At 39.6% G+C, this 20,587-nt stretch overlaps 1 protein-coding gene across 6 annotated transcripts in view; it reads right to left on the reverse strand.

Annotated features, from left to right (window-relative positions):
• tcf12 (transcription factor 12) overlaps nt 1-20,587 on the reverse strand; it is a 227,946-nt gene that overhangs the window by 125,163 nt on the left and 82,196 nt on the right. For all 6 annotated transcript variants that reach the window (XM_067971516.1, XM_067971514.1, XM_067971515.1 and 3 more), the window contains exon 5: nt 11,818-11,920. In XM_067971516.1, the coding sequence (XP_067827617.1) occupies nt 11,818-11,920 (103 nt within the window). The remainder of the gene's footprint in view (nt 1-11,817; nt 11,921-20,587) is intronic.

A 20,587-nucleotide genomic window follows, 5' to 3' on the forward strand; every position in this document is an offset into this window, starting at 1 on the left:
CGCCACCTGACCTGGGGCCTTATCCATGATTATTGCTTTTGTCAATCCATGACGAGCCAGAAAGGAGCATGATTCAAACTGGATAAGTCAGTCAATGCCAGGGTTGGACAATTGAAAACAGGAATTCCTCTATTGGAGAGGCAGTTCCACAACTCAAACCTTCATCTTTCAGACACCATGCCTCAAAGTCGTAGGCCAGCTTCCTTTCTCATTACCATTAAACTTCAACTAGCACAAGAAAAGTAAATACTGCCTCACATTTTTCTGCAGTGATTTTCTCCCCTCCCTCCTCTCCTGAAAGTGTTGACTCTTTATCGCAGTATGACTCCACAGTAGGGTTACCAATTCTGGTTAGGTGTATTCCTGGAGGTTTCATCCCGACGTCCCGCCACGAACCACCTTGTCCCCACACTCCCGCCATTCATCCATCCTCTAGGCACACTGCCTTCCCACGCCAATTGGGAGGGGAACAGACTCTGTTACCCAATTGAATTAATCTTGACTGTTAGCAAAGCAGCCTTTTTTCCCTCATCAATATTTTTATAATTAATAAATGAAAATGTTCAAAGAAAATGAAAAAAAAATAATTTTGTTTAATGCCCCCATGATTTTTCTCCTGGGTTTATTCGCAGCAGTGTCCTGGAAATTAGTCTTTGATTCCTGGAGACTCCAGGACAATTCTGGAGGGTTGGCAACCTCATTCCACAGATATAGTCATCCTCCAACACCTTGACCAATATTCATGCACAAGACTGAACAAAGTGTTAAAAATGTAGGTCAGTGCCTTGCCAAAAAGAAAATAAATGCTGCTTTGCAAAACAAAGGAACAATATGTAGATATGAAATGTATACCTGATCAGACGACAGTTAAAATAGCAATTAATACAGAGCAGCACTACTTTTTGCTCTTTATGGCATTCTCAAATATTTGGCTCCCTGGATTTCATTCCACTCAGCATCTCATGAGAGCTGCATCGGCGACACGGCACAGATTCTAGGTGCTCAGGAAACAAATTCAATCTATCTTAGTATCATGTCAGAACAAGTTCCTGTCGTTGTAAGCTAAATCAAGAGAAAATGATTACAAGCTCTTACAGAGAAACAGAGCATGCGCAAAGAAAATGCATCAGAACATTTTTTAGGGAGGGGGTAAAATGCCATTTCTTTTCATGATATAATGCTGTCCTTGGCTCTCCCAAATTATTTCACTCTACTTCAGGCCCTAATATTTTTTTTTTGTTATGAGGGAGAGCAAAGCAAGAAATTGTCAATCAACTTGAAAATAAACATCATGAAAATAAACCAACCATTTTGTAAGGTTTCATAATTTCTTTTAAATTTGCCTGGTAAATAGTACAAATATTTGGCACATGAAAGCTGAAAGAAGGTGAATCGCTTGATTCCAAACAGGATAGAAAAATGCACACAATGAACCAGTATTTAAATAGTTCACCATTGTTTAGCCCGCTATCCAAATTCTTTGACTATCATATAATAAAGCAACTGTTCCAGGTGAGCCACATGAACTTTACTCATTAACACAACAACACAATCACAAAATTTATTACACTTAATTATCTCCCATAGCAACCTTATTTCCCAGATAAACATTTCAACTACTGTACTTGTAAATAGTTACATAAACACTGTTTTAGCCTCTGTTTGTGACCAAGACATGTATCTTCAGATTGCTGGTCTGATATCCAGTCTTGGATAATCGCAATTTCCTCCACTTAAATATTGGGAAGACTGAAGCCATCACCTTCAGTTCCCACCAATTCCACCTCACTCCCTAGCCACTGTCTCAAGCTAAACGAGACTAGTTGCAACCTCAGCATCCTATTCAACCAAGCTGAGCTTCTGACCCTATATCTTCTCCATCGTAAAGACTGGCTACCTCCACCTTTAACATTGCCTATCTCAACAATAACATCAACAACTTGTATTTATGTAGCACCTATAACATAGTAAAACCTCCCAAAGCTCTTCAAATGAGCGATTATCAAACATAATCTGACACCGAGCCACATAAGGAGATATTAGGGCAGGTGGTCAAAGAGGTAGGTTTTAAGGACCGACTTAAAGGAGGATAGAGGGGCAGAGAGGCAGAGAGGTTTAGGGAGGAAACTCCAGAGCTTAGGGCCTAGGCAGTTCAGTCCATCTGCTGCTGAATCCCTCATCCATGTCTTTCTCACCTCCAGACTCGTCTATTCCAACGATCTCCTGGCCAGCCTCCCATCCTTCGACCTTCTGTAAACTTCAGCTTATCAAAACTCTGCTGCCTGTATCCAACCATGTACCAAGTCCCACTCATCTATCATCTGGTCCTCTCTGACCTACATTGACTGCCAATCTCCCCATGCCTCAAATTTAAAATTCTCATCCATGTGTTTAAATCCCTTCTTGGCCTCACCCTTCCCTATCTCTGTAACCTCCTCCAAGCCCTATGATCCCACCCTCCAGAACTCTGCATTCCTGTGACTCTGGCCACAAGCACCACTCCACCGGTAGCTGCGCCTTCACCCGCTTAGGCCCCACGCTCTGGAATTCTCCCTAAACCTCTCTCCATCCTCCTTTCCTCCTTTAAAGACTGTCCTTAAAAATCTCTTTGACCAAGCTTTTGGTCACCCCATCGAATGGCTCCTTCTTTGGCTTAGTGTTCATTTTTTTCCCTTTTGCCTCCGTGAAGTGCATTGACATTTTTTTCTACATTAGAGGCATTATATAAATGCAAGCTGTTGTTGGTGTTGTTATATAGTTGCATCTTTCTTTGTAGCAAACTGCTTATCTTCAATAATGAAAAGATGCAAGACTTGATTATTCAAGAGCTTCCTAATGCAAGCCTCAAGCACTGCTGCAATTCAATTTAAATAAACTTGTTCCTTAAGGCTACGTGGGTATTACAAGAACCCCCATTTTCTCAGTGGAAAATATCTGACGTTTCTTCAGGAATCAGAGGTTTTTTTTTTAAAAGAAGAGCTTGTATCAAAAGAATTTTTGTTTGAAGAATTTAAAGCAACTATTTTAGTCACCTTACATTAATTTCTCTTTCTGTATAAGTAATAGCGAGCGTGACTACAGCAATGCAGATTTGCGGATTGGCTTATTGATTATAGGATAATGCTACAAGGTCAAGTCTGTCAACCAGTCTCAAACTGCAAGTTACTGTGTAACTTAATCATACCATTTTATTTTTGCCAGAACAATTATAGTTAAACAGTTTTTTGATGAAGGTCTTCTCAATTTCATTGATTGCCTTTCAAATGAAAATGGATGATACAATGTCCAGCAACAAAACGAAGTCCGATGAAATCCACTGTTTCAAAATGCTGAGAGGCGTTTACCTTGTTCTTGCAATTATTCTGAACATAGTACATTTGAAACAAAAAAATCCAACAGCAATAATTTGAGAGGGATAAATTGAAATAAGCATACTCCCACTACACAAAGAACCCTGAAGAGTGAACAGAAAAGCTATGAAAACAATTATCAAAGTTCATTGTGGCAAGGCCTATATGCTCACTAGGAGTTTTTAAAAAAACTGACCTGCACTATATAACGGAGCGCATCTGAAACTTCTCTGCTTGTAAATTTAAGGTTAGTCCACTTCCTTTACATTATTGGTGCATTAATCATGAACCACCTTTTAGTTAAGGTTATGCTGCGTATTCCTAAATGAATGAAAAAGGTAACTATTTAAAAGTACCATTTTCAATCTATCGGTGCTCATTCTTTTAGCAGAAGCACTGCAGTGCTGTCTTTATACTGCAGATATCAGTTAAACACCAATAGCCAGATCCAAACTCAAGAGACCTGGTAGAAGAGGTATACTGCCAGCTCAGTGCGCTTAGGCAAAGCAGAAATCTGCATATGCATATTTATTAAATAGCCCGCATGACACTTGTACTTAAATATTAGTGCAGAGCCAACAGAACAGTGGCCTCTATTAACTATTAAAAACATACAGGTAGTCCAGCAGATTGCCTGGGCTCTTTTCAAACTTTGAAAATGAAGTTAAATAAATGCAGCTCCAGCTGTAATGTAACTAGACAACTTCATTAGTCTTGCATATTTTCCAGAAATTCATATCACACTCAAATCAGTGACCTCACACCAGTTGTACTGCAATTTCTATGTCAAAAACCCAAACTGTACCAGATTTTGACTGTTGGCTCATTTTCCCTCCTCCCAAGTGAAACTCAGCCCATATGGAGTACTGCATCTGGGACTTCATCTGTATGGCACAGTTACACACTCCCTCAGCTCATATTTCAAACAAATTTTGTGCTTAAATACTGCAACAGTCTAATTGGAGTAACAGCAGCAAACCCTGACCCCAGGAAGAAAAGTGATTGACAGTCATAAAAGAATATTTTGCTCAATGTTAAACTTGGAGTCAAATGACTGTCAATGTATGAAAGTAGATATCTCAAATTGTGGAAACCTTGCAAAGGAGCTTAACATTTTATACAATGAGTGCCTTGGGAGTAGTATACCATTTTTGTGGGGCTTCCCACCTGAGCTGTCAGATGACGGATTGGCTCTCAACATAAGTGGAATAACTTGCCATTTAGTTCCTACCATACCAGAGATCATCATATTCCAGTTCCCAATTCACATGCCCATTGTGGGGGACGGGGGGAGAAAGACAATACTAAAATATTTTTTAAAATTACAAAATTAAACACACTAAGCTCCACTACACTTTTGAAAAACTGACTATTTGTCCAAATTGTCTATGCTAACTACATTACAGTTTAGACTTTTGTATATGTCGACAAGAGAAAAAGAACTAAGGATGCACCTCAGAACTAGGCCTCATACAAAACTGATGAAAACAGCAGCACTAGGCCAGTAATTTCATAAACGGGACAATTCCACCAGCCTCAGACACCCATGAGCATCAGATCTTAAATATATATGTGAAAGCTAAACAAATGAGAATCAATTTCTGCTTCTGCAGGTTATACACAGATACATTAAATTTCATGACTACAATTGAAACTTGAACAGTATCATTCAATCAATTTTTTTTAAAAACCCTTTTAAAAAATTTTAAACAATTACCTTTCAGGCTAAAAAAAAAATATTACGTCGGGACTGCATTAATTCCCTTCCCAAGGAGTACATGAATTGGACCCACATGAGAAAGACCTCCATTTAAGCAAATTTTCAAGCTTACACAGGCTCAGAACACGATTCAATGGAGTGGGGTTGATGGACTTGAGAGTCTGCACAAAAGTTTACTCATTTAAAATGAATACATAACAAAATTTTATAAATTCCTTTTAACTGGATAAAACTACCCTTACAAATTAACAGCCTCTTTCTCAGAACAAATAACCAAAGCATTTCCATTTGCTGCTCCCAAGAGCAAACCAGAAAACATGGGGAACATTGGAGAATAGTCATTGCTTACTGCACTGCTCTTACAAAAAGCCCCTTTCACAATTCAATCTTCAGTTCAATATTCGGAAAATCTCAATTTTAAAAGTACAATTGTATTCATTCCCCTTATTTCACGTTCATCTTATTGTATATCAGCGATGTGAGGAAGTTGCTGCACAAGTGACTTACTGCTGTAATCTGCACCAAAGTTCAACCCTTCATAATTTTACCATTGCTCCTTTTTTTTAAAAAAAAACACAATACAATTACAATTTTGACGGTAAATAGTACGTTCATGAGACAAACAAAAACATGTCTTTGAGAAGTGTTCCACAGCAAGGGTGGACAGCTATTTTGAGTGCACAAGAATACCCCTAGATCCAAACCTCAAATATAAACTCTGTGAACCTGCCAGATCACTAGCCCTTAGACTGCACTGTGTCATGAATTCAAGCGTTTATAGCTTTAGACTAGTGCGTCCAGTATGGATATTTGAAGGCAGAGCTACATTGATCAAAAAAACTTAAAACATTTAAAACAGGAAATTGGTCTAAGCTGGCAGGTAAAGTTAAACAAGTATACACATTCTGATCTCCTTGTAGAGATCCTGCAGCACACCATACAGCCAATTTGGATGCAATACAAGCAATGGCATGTATTTTTAATCTTGCATTTCTTAGCTAAGCAAATACAGCATGTACTTTTCAAAACATATGGATTGAAACAGCTGAGGATATATTTGCAGTGACAATACAGTGGAAGACTCAAAATTAGCATTTTCTACAAAGTAATACCACTTCGGTATTTGAAAATATCTGAACATTGAATTGTCTCATTTCAGAAAACATTCAGTTACCATACTTTCTTTGTTACAATATTTGCTAAGCCAAAATCACAACGGGTGTGGGTTGGCATGATAGGGTTAAATTGACAAGATCACTGGAACAGTCTCAGCAGGGATATGTGCTACAATATCTGTGTGGAGATAAATTTCTTACAGGCATTTTACAGAAGTTAACTGGAAACTAATATTTTTTGACAAAAAACTTCGAACTCAAGCACTCAAATAACTGAGGCATAACTGGATAAAACTTAGGTCAAGAAAGTAAAGGGATTTCACAAGTATAAATGAGAGAGAAATCTAGTGCTCAACCCCATGGGTGTTTTTATAGCCGACAGAACTAGAATTTTGCACAAATCTGATTGCTGGCCATTTGGTTGCTGTAAAATTGCGACTGCAACTAATTTACCCGATTTTATAGAACAAATGAGTTATATTTTCTTTCTGTAATCCAGGGTTTGAAGATGAAAGCCTTCAATTTAGTTAATGGTCACTAATACATGAACACAGTAGTAACCTTGATACTGTACCACACTGCTGGAAGTAACTAGTATCTGACCATTGATGTTACCATAACAGAATGCTTTAATCATCGTGCTCAGCTCATTATTATTGTGACTTTTGTTGCAACAGTGTACCTGTGACAAAGTTAATTTTGGTGCGCAAAACTGCATGTCTTGTATATACAGTGCAACACTGAAAACATGCCCAAAAGAGTTATTAAAAATGATCAATGTGCCTGAAAACTAACAAGGTAACGTTTAAGTAAATTAGAAAAATTGATGTGTAAATATAAACACACACAAAATAATCCAGACAAGACATCAACAATACTAAACTTAAAGAGGATGCCATGGTTGTGCATGTTACCATATTAATAATCCAAATGTACTGTACCACAAAATGGCAGTTAATTTCTCCCACACATGGTGAGCTCCTCTTAGCTGGAGGGATCTATAGGAGGTGCTAAGTAGATGCAAGAGAAACCGTTCAGGGGAAATTCATGAACACCTTAAGCAGCAGACACTTAGAAACGGCTCATCAGCCCACACCACATGGGAACAGTAGTAGGCCATTTAGCCCCTTGAGCCTGTTCCGCCATTCGATGAGATCATGGCTGATCTGTGACCTAACTCCATATCCCTTAATACCTTTGGTGAACATAAATCCATCAATCTCAGACTTAAAATCAACAATGGAGCTTGCATCAACTGCTGTTTGCAGAAGAGAGCTCCAAACTTCTACCACCCTTTGTGTGTAGAAGTGTTTCATAACTTCACTGCTGAAAGTCCTGGCTCTATGATGGGTGAAGAGAACTGTGGGACTTTGACATATTGGAGGTGTATGTACACACGCACACCGACCCACCCACCACCCCCCCCCCCCGCCTTGAAAAACAGAAGTCATAACTCAAGGAACGTTTGGGAAGCTGGAGCAGTCTGTATAACCATAATGCATTATGAAAACATCAGCTACAATTGATGTCTAAAATATGACAGATTTAAGGTCACTCAAATCACTCATACGGGGAACAATATTTTACTTACAACCTGAAAAGAGCAGCTGATTAGTTTAAACTTTGGATAAACTCCTCTAATGGTTCAGTTGGTAAAGGCACTGTTTAGTGTGGAGCTGAGCCAGGCAGACAGGATACAATGGGCACAGTTAACTAATATCTGCTGCTTCTGATGATTTTCCAGTGACTCTTGTTTGAAAGTGTGTGCAAGAGCAAGGTGTGAGTGAGAGAAAGCGTGAGCAATAGCATGTAGAACACAAGAATGCATGTGCAAAAGGTCAGCCTCAACTCCAGAATACTCTGCTTATATTCACTGTCCAGACTTACCAAAAGGATGGCTATTTGGGTATATTAACAGGGGCCTGATAGTGTCTCCAGAATTAATTAGATCCTTCAGGAGAAATTTAGTACAAAAAATATTTATGATTTTAAAAAAAATCTTTAAAACGTCCTGACTGGATGGAGATTTAAACAACAATTTTGTACATCCTGACGCAAAGCTAAGACAAAGCACAGGAAAATATTCTGACAAGAAACTGCAGACCTTTGGGATTTGGATTTACTTAATCCACTTAGATTACTATGGCTGCTGCTTAAGTGGCAATGCTGAGATCGCCCAAAAAAAATGTAGGTCACGTACACATGCTTGATTTACTCTCTGGAGTTTAGAAGAATGAGAGGTGATCTCATTGAACATAAGATTCTGAGGGGACTTGACAGGGTAGATGTTGAGAGTTTGTTTCCCCTGGCTGGAGAGTTCAGAACTCGGGGGCATAGTCGCAGGATAAGGGGTCGGCCATTTAAGACTGAGATGAGGAGGAATTTCTTCACTCAGAGGGTTGTGAGTTTTTGGAATTCTCTACCCCAGAGGACGGTGGATGCTGAGTCATTGAATAAGTTCAAGGCTGAGATAGATAGATTTTTGGACTCCAGAGGAATCAAGGGATATGGGGATCGGGCAGGAAAGTGGAGTTCAGATCGAAGATCAGCCATGATCTGATCGAATGGCGGAGCAGGCTCGAGGGGCCGTGTGGCCTACTCCTGCTCCTATTTCTTACGTTTTTAACCAGGATTGTAACACAGCACTATTATTTAGAGACTATATTAACATTTTTGAAGAAGCACAAAGATAGAATACTTCAAAAACAATTTAAAGATATCATAAAAATTTGAAATAATTTAATAATTTCTTCTGATTTGAGAGTACATAGGTTTTTGTAAGTATATTAAATAACATGAAAATGCCAGAATTACAAAACTTAGAAAGGAATATATTTCTAACATGCACACTACTTTACTTAAAATGGGAATTTGTTTTTCAGTGCCTCTGTAATGAAAAAGGATGGGCTTGTACAGAAATAGGCGGGCTGGTGGCTTAGTTAGAACACTGGTCTTCCATGCAGAGGATAAGTTTGAATCCCAGCTTCAAATGACAATTCAACTCAGTTATCCTCAACAAGACGACATTGCTAAATATCAGCAGGGCCATGAGATGTTCAGTCGCACACTGGAACATCTTAGCTTCAGGAAAGAGAGGGCATTTGGGAAAGAAAATCCTGCCTCCAGTCAGTGGTATGAACCCATCTCTACTGACTCATCTACAAGCCCTTGTTCAGCTGAAGGAAGGGAGTGTGGATATAATAGAACAGTATTCATTGGTATATTAGGTGGAGAGGGGAGAAAAACAGATGGTATTTTTTAAAAATTCCAAATAAATCTCAAGTCCAATTGCAGAGCTCATTAAATGGAGTTTAAACTTTTAATAATAGAAGCTTTCTACTAAAGAAAGGCTAACATAAAAGGGAATCCAAAAGTCTTCTATCAGCATATAAACAGTGAACGGGTAGTAGGAGGAGGGGTGGGGCCAATCAGGAACCAAAAAGATCTACGCATGGAGGGACAGGGTATGGCTGAGGTACTAAATGAGTATTTTGCATCTGTCTTTACCAAGGGAGATGGTGCTGCCGAAGTCAAAGTAAAAGAGGTGGATGAGATACTGGATGAGTTAAAAATTGATTAACAGGAGGTACAAGAAAGGCCAGCTGTACTTAAAATTGATAAGTCACCCGGTCCGGATGGGATGCACCCTAGGTTACTAAGGGAAGGGTGGAAATTGCAGAGGTACTGGCCATAATCTTCCAATCATCCTTAGATACGGAGGTGGTGCCAGAAGACTGGAGAACTGCAAATGTTATACCCTTGTTTAAAAAAGGGTGCAAGAATAAACTTAGCAACGACAGGCCAGTCAGTTTAACCTCGGTGGTATCGAAACTTTCAGAAACGATAATCCGGGACAGAATTAGCAATCACTTGGACAAGTGTGGATTAATTAAAGAAAACCAGCATGGATTTTTTAAAAGCAAATTGTGTTAAACTAACTTGATTGAGTTTTTTGATGAGGTAACAGAGAGGGTCATAAGGGCAATGCGGTTGATGTCGTGAATATGGACTTCCAAAAGGCATTTGATAAAGTGCTGCATTCTAGGCTTGTCATCAAAGTTGAAGCCCATGGAATAAAAGGGGCAGTGGCAGCATGGCTTAGTGACAGGAAACAGAATAGTGGTGAACAGTTGTTTTTCAGACTGAAGGGAGGTATGCAGTGGTGTTCCCCAGGGGTCAGCAACAGGACCACTGCTTTTCATGAGATATATTAATCACTTGGACTTGGATGTACAGGGCACAATTTCAAAATTTGCAGATGACACAAAACTTGGAAGTGTAGTGAACAGTGAGGAGGATAGTGATAGATTTCAAGAGGTCATAGACAGGTTGGTGGAATGGGCAGACACGTGGCAGATGAACTTTAATGCAGAGAAGTGCAAAGGATACATTTTGGTAGGAAGAACAAGGAGAAGCAATATAAACTGAAGGGTACAATTCTAAAAGGGGTGCAGGAACTGACAGATCTGGGGGTATATGCGCACAAATCTTTGAAGGTGGCAGGGCAGGTTGAGAAAGCGGTTAAAAAAGCATACGAGATCCTGGGCTTTATAAATTAAGGCATAGAGTACAAAAGCAAGGAGGTTATAATAAACCTTTATAAAACACTGGTTTGGCCACAACTGGAGTATTGTGTCCAACGCTGGGCACCACACTTTCGGAAGGGTGTGAAGGCCTTAGATAGGGTGCAGAAGAGATTTACTGGAACGATTCCAGGGATGAGGGACTTCACTTGCGTGGATAGACTGGAGAAGCTGGGGTTGTTCTCCTTAGAGCAGAGAAGTTTGTGAGGAGATTTGATAGAGGTATTCAAAATCATGAAGGGTCTAGACAGAGTAGATAGAGAGAAACTGTTCCCATTGGCGGAAGGGTCAAGAACCAGAGGACACAGATTTAAGGTGATTGGCAAGAGAACCAAAGGCGACATGAGGAAAAACTCTTTTTTTTAAAAACAGTGTGTGGTTAAGATCTTGAATGCACTGCCTGAGGGGGTGATGGATACAGATTCAATTGTAGCTTTCAAAAGGGAATTGAATAAGTACTTGAAGGAAAAAAATTTGCAGGGCTACGGGGAAAGGACGGGGGAGCGGGACTAGGCTGGATTGCTCTCGCAGAGAGCCAGCATGGACTCGTCGGGCTGAATGGCCTCCTTCCGTGCTCTAACCATTCTACGATTCTAAACAGTTAGGATTTTGACAATGTCTGAAACACAGGTGAAACTTGAGAGGGTAAAAATAACTATTTCAAAAAGTAGAGAAATGGCAAGTACTTCAGCAAAAATAGCAGAATCTTGGAGGTCTACTTTCTCAAATCTCACAATGCTCTCAAATGAACAAAATGACCACCATGGTGCATGCTGCTTTAAAGAAGACCATGTACATGTTTGTTAAGGATACCTTTCACATATGACTAGGAAACAAATCTATTGTGTTGAAAACAGTGTGGCTTAAAGACAGGGGTGGGTGGGGGGGGGGGTGAGGGGGTCAACTCCCAATGACACAATTGCTGCAAAGCTGTAATGGTCTCCTGATGCATGAAATATCAGTTCAGACAAGGGATAACAAATGGCTTTTCCTGACCAAAGAGGCTTTGAGAGGCTACGAGAGGCTATTTGGAAAGAATTACTACTTACCCATTAGACTAGAGTTCATGAACGGTGTTGGTGACAATCCTTCATGGGATCCTAATCGACTGTCATTCAAGTGTTCACCATAATGAGGACTGTCTGCAAAGCCCTGGGGAAAAAGATCAGTATTTATGAAATAGACACACTAATTGAGTAAAATGACATTACTTTCCAGACTAATAAATAGGTAACAGTCTTATTTCCTGCATGGTGAAACAAAAACTTCTTCAAATAGAATTGCAAGCTTCAATTTCGCTGTAAATTCTGTGTTTAAAATGTTAATTTCCAAAGTTTTTCCTCGCAGTAACTCAATATTCAAAGACATTTTTACTTGGATTCTCATGTATTATTTGTGAGAAACAAATGTTATAAATATTATAGCAAAATGGGATAGAATGTGCTAAAATAGTTCTGGTCTGTTATAGTTAAGCTGAAGTATATATATGAAAATCCTTGCTCAAGGTTTCAATGCAACAGAGTATGCGCCTGTGCACAATGAAGTCATGCTAACCCAAGGGGGTGAGGGGTAAAAAGAGAAGAGAAAATAATCGAGTCTCGACACACGAGGCACATGATTAGTGAAAAACAAGAATGCTAGAAAACATCGCCCCTTATATTTGGCATAATACACGACCAATGTAACTCTGATCTCCCCTACATTAAGTAGGTGATCAATTTAACAGCATGCCCTACACTACCACTTTCATTTTCCAAGATACCAATTCTTACAGTCCAAGCGAAATGAGTAAGACTTTTTTTTGCAGACTTACTGAGTGTTGTGTTCTGACTCTGGCCTCTCAAGCATCCCCCACCCCCTCACCCACCACTGGCAGCTGTGCCTTCAGCTGTCTGGGCCCCACGCTAATTTAGTCATGTTAATTAGCTCAAATATCTAATGTCTCAAATATCCAATAGACTAAAAGGTAAGCCAGTCAAAAATGAATCCATTACCGAAGCAGGTAGCAAAAGCTACTAAACCAACAAGTATCCAGCACAAATCAAATGGATCATTTTTTCCCCCAAAGCTAGCACTTGCTAACCAACAAGTACCACAAGACCAAATCATTCAAAAAAATGTTAAATCTTGCTCCAGCTTCTTTCAGCAGCTATGCTTCTTTGAGCTACTGTCGATATGGCCTGGATTCTCTGCCTGCAACCCATAAAAATGAATGGGTGATTGTCAGCATTGCAATCGGAAACCCTAGGACTCTAAATAAACCTTTTTTATAATAAAACACAAAAAAACTAAGTCCTGAAGGAATAATTAAACCTATCCAGCAACTTTATTTCAGGAACCCCTGAAAACAACTTCCACCAAATAGGCCTCTCATATCTAAGGCCTGGGGCTCAAATTCTACTAAGCTCCCAGGGCCAGCAGTGTTTATTTAGGATTACTGCTGTTATTTCCCAGGCTCTGAGCATGCTCCCCTCCTTTGCAACCTGTGATAAGTGAATTGCTACCATTTTGATACTTCACAAAATCTCACTTTCCACTGCTGTAATAAAGACAGGAATTTTTACAGCCTCTTTCTAAAAACTCCAATGCTGAAAGAAATGGGCTGCACTTTGAAGTGGATTAGCAGCATGTTTAGCCCACTAACACTGGCACCTGCTCAGTGGATTTGTTGCAGATACTGTGGGTAGTAACTGTAATGGAGGTTGTGTGGAACTTAGATTGCGAACAATTAGGTGTGACTGCAGTGAGGAAACTACATTTTTTTTTATTGCTTTGGTAAGTTATTCCAGTTTGTTTCAAAGGTAATAGTCACCAGAAGGAAAACTAGAACATGCACAAACTCCTGATTAAGATTGCTGTTGAAATGATTGAATCCATTGTTGTCCAGCCATTGCCCTAGCCCCAGTACCTCTTTGCTTCCAACCCCAGACTCCTCTCAGCTTCCCAATCCTTTTCCCCCCCCATCAAGTCCCAGAATTTACTCCTCCAAGACATCAATAATTAATGCAGTTAAAATGTGGGTAATCAGCAAAAATAAATACGAGTAAAACAGTATCCCATTAATTATAAACTATTAAAATATGTAGTGAATATAACCAAAACTGTAGCCTAATTATAATGAAAACCGTGCATAGGAATCCATGATAATGAAGTCTTGCATAGAGAGTGCATTTCCTGTTCGTCACATTGTTTGTCACACTTAGTTCCTATGTCACACCATATAATACTTGAGTAACAATGAGGTAACACCTGCAATTTCTATCTATATTTGAAGTCTCGTACATAGTGTACACTTCTTGCCCAGAAAGTTCACTCATAAATAGTGACATTTACAATGTAAAATTGCTATGTTACTGTTTATAACAGGAAAAGCTATGCAAATGATTATAATGAGAAAAGCCCATCGGCCTGCCACATAGAAACTCCAGACCTCCCACCACTGGCAGCGCTGTCGTACAAGTCACTTAACTATACCCATCATTTTGATCTTCACCATTTCTACAGGTAAATTGTGTTTTTAAATGTTATTGGTTTATTTTATTTAACTTTAGGTATCCTGCTCCTGTTCTGCTGCCTTGCTAGTGGTGCCTCCAGCATCCTGCTGGTCTTTGCAGCTGTCCCAGATCCTCCCCACCAGGCCAGTCCCTGCTCTCCACCCTTTCCCCAGATGTACTATTTTATTTCCCCGTGCTGCTCTTCGGCATTTCACCCACTCAGCTGCTTCTCATCCTTGCGCTTGCTTGGGGTATTACAGCCATTTAAAACAGAGGGAAACAGACACAGAGGGATACAGACAGACAGGCAAGCATAGGTGACAGAAGAGACACATTGGGGAGATATAGGCGAAGAGAGACAAGAGGGAAAACGCCAGAAACGCACATGGGGAAAGATGGGCTGAAGTAGAAAGCATAGAGAGGGTATGAAATCAAGGAACGACAATCGAGTAGACCAGAGAGAGAGAGATACACCAAGACATTTACAGGAATCCATTTGTTGGTGTTTTATCATATGCCTCCCAACCACGGTGACCAAGACTACAATACCTAGAGGCTATCACACCACCAGGGCTCCTCCAGAGCTATGATATACAATCCAAGTGGAACTACAATCCCCAGGAACCATCAGGCACCCAGCCTCCAACACATGCACAAAAGAACATGCTTCTTTCCACTCCACCCTAACCTCAGCTTATTCTGTGGCCCATTGCTTTCTTTTTCAATTTCCAGACTACTTATTACGCAGCACATATGATTTAGGCAACAGGGAGAGAAAAGAGAAAAAAAACACAAACGCTGTGATCGAAGAGGGGGAGAGCGTGAAACACACAGCAACAAGACTTGGGCAGCAATGGGCTACTAATTCCTTGAAAGGCTTCACCGCAAAGTCCTGGTGGGTTTAAGTGTGCCATAGTGAGACGTACGAGAGAAATAAAGGCAATTGGGATTTCATTGTACACTGTCTCAGAGCTGTGAAGGCAGTGGGTCATTTTGTGGTTCACAATGAGCTGTAGCACTGCAAAAAACAGGGATTTTAAGAAGCAATCCAGCCAAGCTGCCAGTGAAAAATTGCTGACTCCAATCAGTGGAGCAGGAAACATCTGCTCTTGCAGCTGAATGGCACTGAATATTGAAATAAACTCCAGGGGTTGGTTATGCAGTTACCATCTTGTTCCCACACAGGCAGAGGGGGAGAAAGGAAGGAAGGAACGAGAAAACACACACACACACACACACACTCACGCACGCACGCACGTATGCATTTCATGAAAAACTAACTAAATATCTGCAGTACCTGTTATTCCTGTAGGTGGCACTGTGATAGGTATTTTCACACTGTGACAATATTTTACAGCAAGCATGTATCACCCTGTGATTGCATAATCTGACCACTGGATCACTAAAAATACTACTTCTTCCCATCCAGCATTTTTCCTCTCTCAATAACTGAAATCTCAGTTGTCCAAACAAGGGTACAAAAAAATAAAAAATTGCATATTTCACAATAACATGATTAAATTTATATATGGAATTGTCTTATGTATCTTTCAATGCCTTTATTAAAGATTTTAAACTCTGAAGGCCTCAGCCTTTCCAAAAGCCTGGGCTTGGGCTTCATATTTTTGCCCAGAACTGAGCAGAATTTGGATTGCGCAGTGTAACTGATTTCCTAGCATGCATCAGTACTGCTCAGTCAACTATTTTTCTTTAGCTGTCACCATTTCTGCTCAGTAGCTCTTCAAATAATTTTGAAAATCTTTAAAAGGTATATTATACTGAAGAGAGACAATTCATTTAATGTCACTTCAATTATCGAAAAAGTATAAATTCTGAAGCCAACTGATTTCTAACAGTCAACAAAACATAAGCGAGATAAAAGTTAATGTTAATGGCTTATATGTGCGAGGCAAGGATTGTCATTTCTAATACCGGAGAGAAAGAAAGAGATAGAAAGGCAGACAGGCAGTTTCTTTCCTCAGTCTAATTTGATTCATCTTTATAAATACACAAGCTAAAATTTGAAATTAAATAGGTAGGGAGGATGAGACAGGGAGGAGGGGAACAGGTTCAGGGTAAGGGGTCTACTGCACTCTTCTTACTCACCCATGAGATGAGCAAGTGGGAATTGGGGAGTGAAAGAAGGGTTAAAAGCGGTGAGAGTGGATATGGGGAGGGAAGGATACAGGGCTTGAGCAAGTAGTTCGAAAGGGAGCAGGGTAAGGGTACTGATAGGAGTGAGGGTGATTAAAAAGAGGAATGTGTAGTGGAGAGTTGAAGAGGAAGGGGACAATCGGAGGAAGGGGACAATCGGAGGAAGGGGACAATCGGAGGAAGGGGACAATCGGAGGAAGGGGACGTGGGGGAGCACATGTGAAGGGATGAGATTGGAAGGGAGCTGCCAAGGACCACATTTTTCCACCTCCAAATGAGTCTGCAGCTATGGCTCCTTTTCCCACTACACGATGCCATACAACCCACCACCTCCCAACCATAAGGAAATAAAGCAAACAGTCACAGACAGGCAAAACACAAAGAATCAAAATGGAAAAGAGACGGAAGACAGCAGAGAAGATAAGCGATTGACCACATTCTCTGACTTACCATATGCAGTGCCATGGGAGTTCAATTAGTACATTGAAGTTCTTGACGCTGCGCACTTCATGTTATGATTTTGTTATGCCTTCCAACAATTAGTGAATTTGGCTTCTATTATTTCAGATGAGTAACATTAATGTCTGCTTATAACATTTTTATTCCATATTTATCAATTAGTCCTCCCAACACTCATTGCCTGGATATGACTGTCATTTGCTTAGTCATCTCTGATTTTTCCTTCGGTGCAGGTTTTATTTTGAACATGACTTGTGAATCTCCTGTGCTCTTGCTCACAGCAGTAATGCGGTGTTTTAGCTGTGTCTGTTGTAGAAGTGAACAAAAATACCAGCTCAAGGATTTAGCCTGGAGCACTCACTGGTTAAGTCAAGAAGGGAATAGGGTAGATGCAGGACAAAGTTTCCTCCGACAGATTTTCAATTATGATTAGTAACCCAAGTCCACCTGTTCTGACAGTAGAACTGCTGTTAAGCTAATCATATATGGCTGGAACAAAAAGTGGTACCAATTTGACTGAGATACTCTAAAGCTAGTAACAAAAAACTTAAATGAGATATACAATTTCTTTAAACTACAAAGTAAGTTTTGAGCATCCACATTTATTTTGAAGCAGAGTTTTTTTGATAGCAATTTCAATATTTTTTTGAAGAAACATCAGTTTAAGAGGAGCCACAATGTAACAGGATTGAGATTTCAAAAGTACTTCAATAATGCAAAAATTGTTTGTAAATTGAAAGTGAAGCAATGGCATTTCACTTAGAAATTAATTTTAATGGAGCTGGCTAAATTTTCTATATAAAATAAAAATGTTGCATTTTGTGCGCTCTGTAGTGTTACATCTCTCAAAAGCACTACATTTGAAAGTATAGCCTTAAAATAACATACTTCAAAAGTGCTTGCTTCTTGAGCAAGCTTTGGAAAATAGTCAGTGAATCATATTACAAATACGTGTCTTTCAGGATCAGTAACTTGTGAAATATTTTTACTTTCAGTCATGTGATGATTGCTTCGGTAAATTTTCTGTATTACAGTGATGGGTGAACCCTTGTCATGTTTCGGCTGCAATGGGACAACAGTAAACATCAGAAACTGCATTCCAAGTCCCATACTGTGAGCAATGCCAAAGCAGCCATTAATATTAATAAGTAATTGCTGAGATCAGGAGAGAAATTAAAATCTTGTGTGCTCTAGTAGGTAGAAGCAAAGTAAAAACAAAAACTTATATTTTTCTGATATTTTAAATTCCAAACTGTTCATGCATTTAAAAGAAAACTAGCTGTCTAAACTACCAACTTACCAAAAGGACACAAAATCAATTTTACTTTTCATAATTGATTATCTTAAGTTTGTAAAAAGCCACCTACTTCATTGGAAGGATAACATGCTTAAAGAAACAGTACACTTTCAGGATTTCACTATCTTCCAGAACTGTACTGCTTTTCATTGATTCCAATCTCAAATGACAACAGGATAAGCAAGGACAGCAAGTGCAATAAAATAAAATGTGCTCATTACAGAATTAGAGGCCATGGGGCAGAATGAAGGGCACTGGAATACACAAAAAAAACTGCTCAGGACCACTGCAGCAGCCTACAACCCAGAATCCTCTGAGACTATTAGATCAGCAGTCACTGAACATTCATCATTTCCCAGACTGGAGGCTAACTTTCAAGACAGCATTAATGGGGCCAAAACAGGCCACACTATCTGTGCTATATGCCACCAGTTCAACCAAAGGACTAGTCACTGCTGGCTAAATAACTGTCAAATCACTAACTGCTTACGGATGCATGTCACAGCTTCTTCTGCTATACTGCCTTGAAGTAATCTTTTGAGAGTTGAAAGTCCCAGGTGAATCCTTGCTTCAGTTTAACTACTTCAGAATCAATGATACACATGTGATAGACATGAGGAAAGAATTCTCAGTGACATTTACGGTTCAGTCTGACCGCAGGGGTGTCCTCTGGTAGCCACTGCTGCTGCGCTGTCTGTCAGAAAGCAGCTCTCAGCAGTAGCTGCCCTGTAAAATTAATGGCCTACAGCCAAGGTCAACATCACATGGCTGTTTCTGTGTTAAAATGAAAGTAAACAAAGTAAAAGAAACACCAAAAAAAGACAGCAGTCTGATTTACTGAAAAACAACTCATCAACTGCACCACAGGTTACAAGCAAATGACTAACTGTTTAATCAACAGTCCAGAGATTTGAAACCCCAACAGCATTTTTACAATTAACTAATGAATGTCTGCATTTCCAGGCTAAAGAGATTTTCAAGGGAAACAGCAAAACAAGAGAATGTTGTTTCCCACAATAATTAATCTAATTATATCCCAACCCTATTGCTTTAAAGTCATTTATGTCCAACTATTGGCAATCCCACTTCCAAGTTAGTCCAAAGATGACTGGTTATTTGATAAAATGTACATGTAATTGAGTAAATCAATAAAAATGGGATACAACAGCATGAATCCTGACGTTATCCTCAGATATCCTTACAGTGCAACCCGCAGCAGGGTAAACCATAGTTATACCACTTGCCTGCTTCTCACTATGGCCTTTAGTCATTGAATTCAGTGACTAAAGGCCACTGTACTGGTGCATTTGGATGCCTCAGAAAGCTGTTCCCCCTGAGCAGCTAATTTTTAATGTTATAGGAGAGAGCAGATAGAATGTGGTTTGTTTTCTACAATAAAAACACTGGAATGTTTATAAAGTTCCTGGAGATTGAATTAACTTTTAAAAATATGACTTTGTACCAGAGTTCAGTTATCCTAACTCAGCATGAAGCACAAGTTGTGTCACGTTAACTACCACAGGTGGTCATAGAGCTGTTGCTTCAATGGCCTGGCACTCGAATTATAGTAAGCATACTGCACAAACAAAAACAGTAGTATAATGGCAGGCTAAGACTCAATCTCAGAATGTATAGTACTTGTAAACTATAATATACTAACTACCAGTTACTGCAATTTCTGCATCAATGCACTGCAGTTTTCACATCACAACACACAAGTTGCCAATCTGAATCTTGGCAGGTGAAGAAAATAGTCCCACATCCTTAGGGCTTCACATCACTTGCAAAATAACTGTAACGAAGGCCAAGTCACCTTCTTAAATTTTTTTAAAAAAAAGATTCAGTAGACTGCTATTACCTGCTTAATGTTACTAAAAATCCAAACAGCGCAGTCAACCCTTCAACATTTCACCAGCATTCCTATCCCAGTGAGAAGTCTGCAGATGGATGTGATTAGAAATTCACAGAGCTCTCCTTTGCCTGAGCAAACAGTGCAGTGCCAAAACTATTAAATTTAGTGCCATCGCTCCCACTGCTCTAATCTCGGTACAAATGTCAAACCTGCTGTATAAATAAATCATTATGCCATTTATTTGAATATTTATTTCTAAATACTGAATATCTATTTTATAGAAGGCTGCAGTTTTCAAAGTTTGCAGATGACAAATTTAGGAGGCACAGTAAGTGGTGTAGATGGGAGAACAAAGTTACAAAGGGACATCGACAGACTAAGTAAGTGGGCAAAACTATGGCAGATGGTGTTCAATATGGGGATATGTGAGGCCATCCACTTTGGATCTGAGAAAGACAAAACCAGAATATTAAGGGTGAGAGACTGGAAGGGATTTAAGTGTCCGTGTACACAAATCATTAAAAGCTAGTGCACAGGTACAAAAAGTAATCAAAAAGGCTAAT

Source organism: Heptranchias perlo, chromosome 34, assembly GCF_035084215.1.
Source record: "Heptranchias perlo isolate sHepPer1 chromosome 34, sHepPer1.hap1, whole genome shotgun sequence".
Classification (NCBI taxonomy): Eukaryota; Metazoa; Chordata; class Chondrichthyes; order Hexanchiformes; family Hexanchidae; genus Heptranchias; species Heptranchias perlo.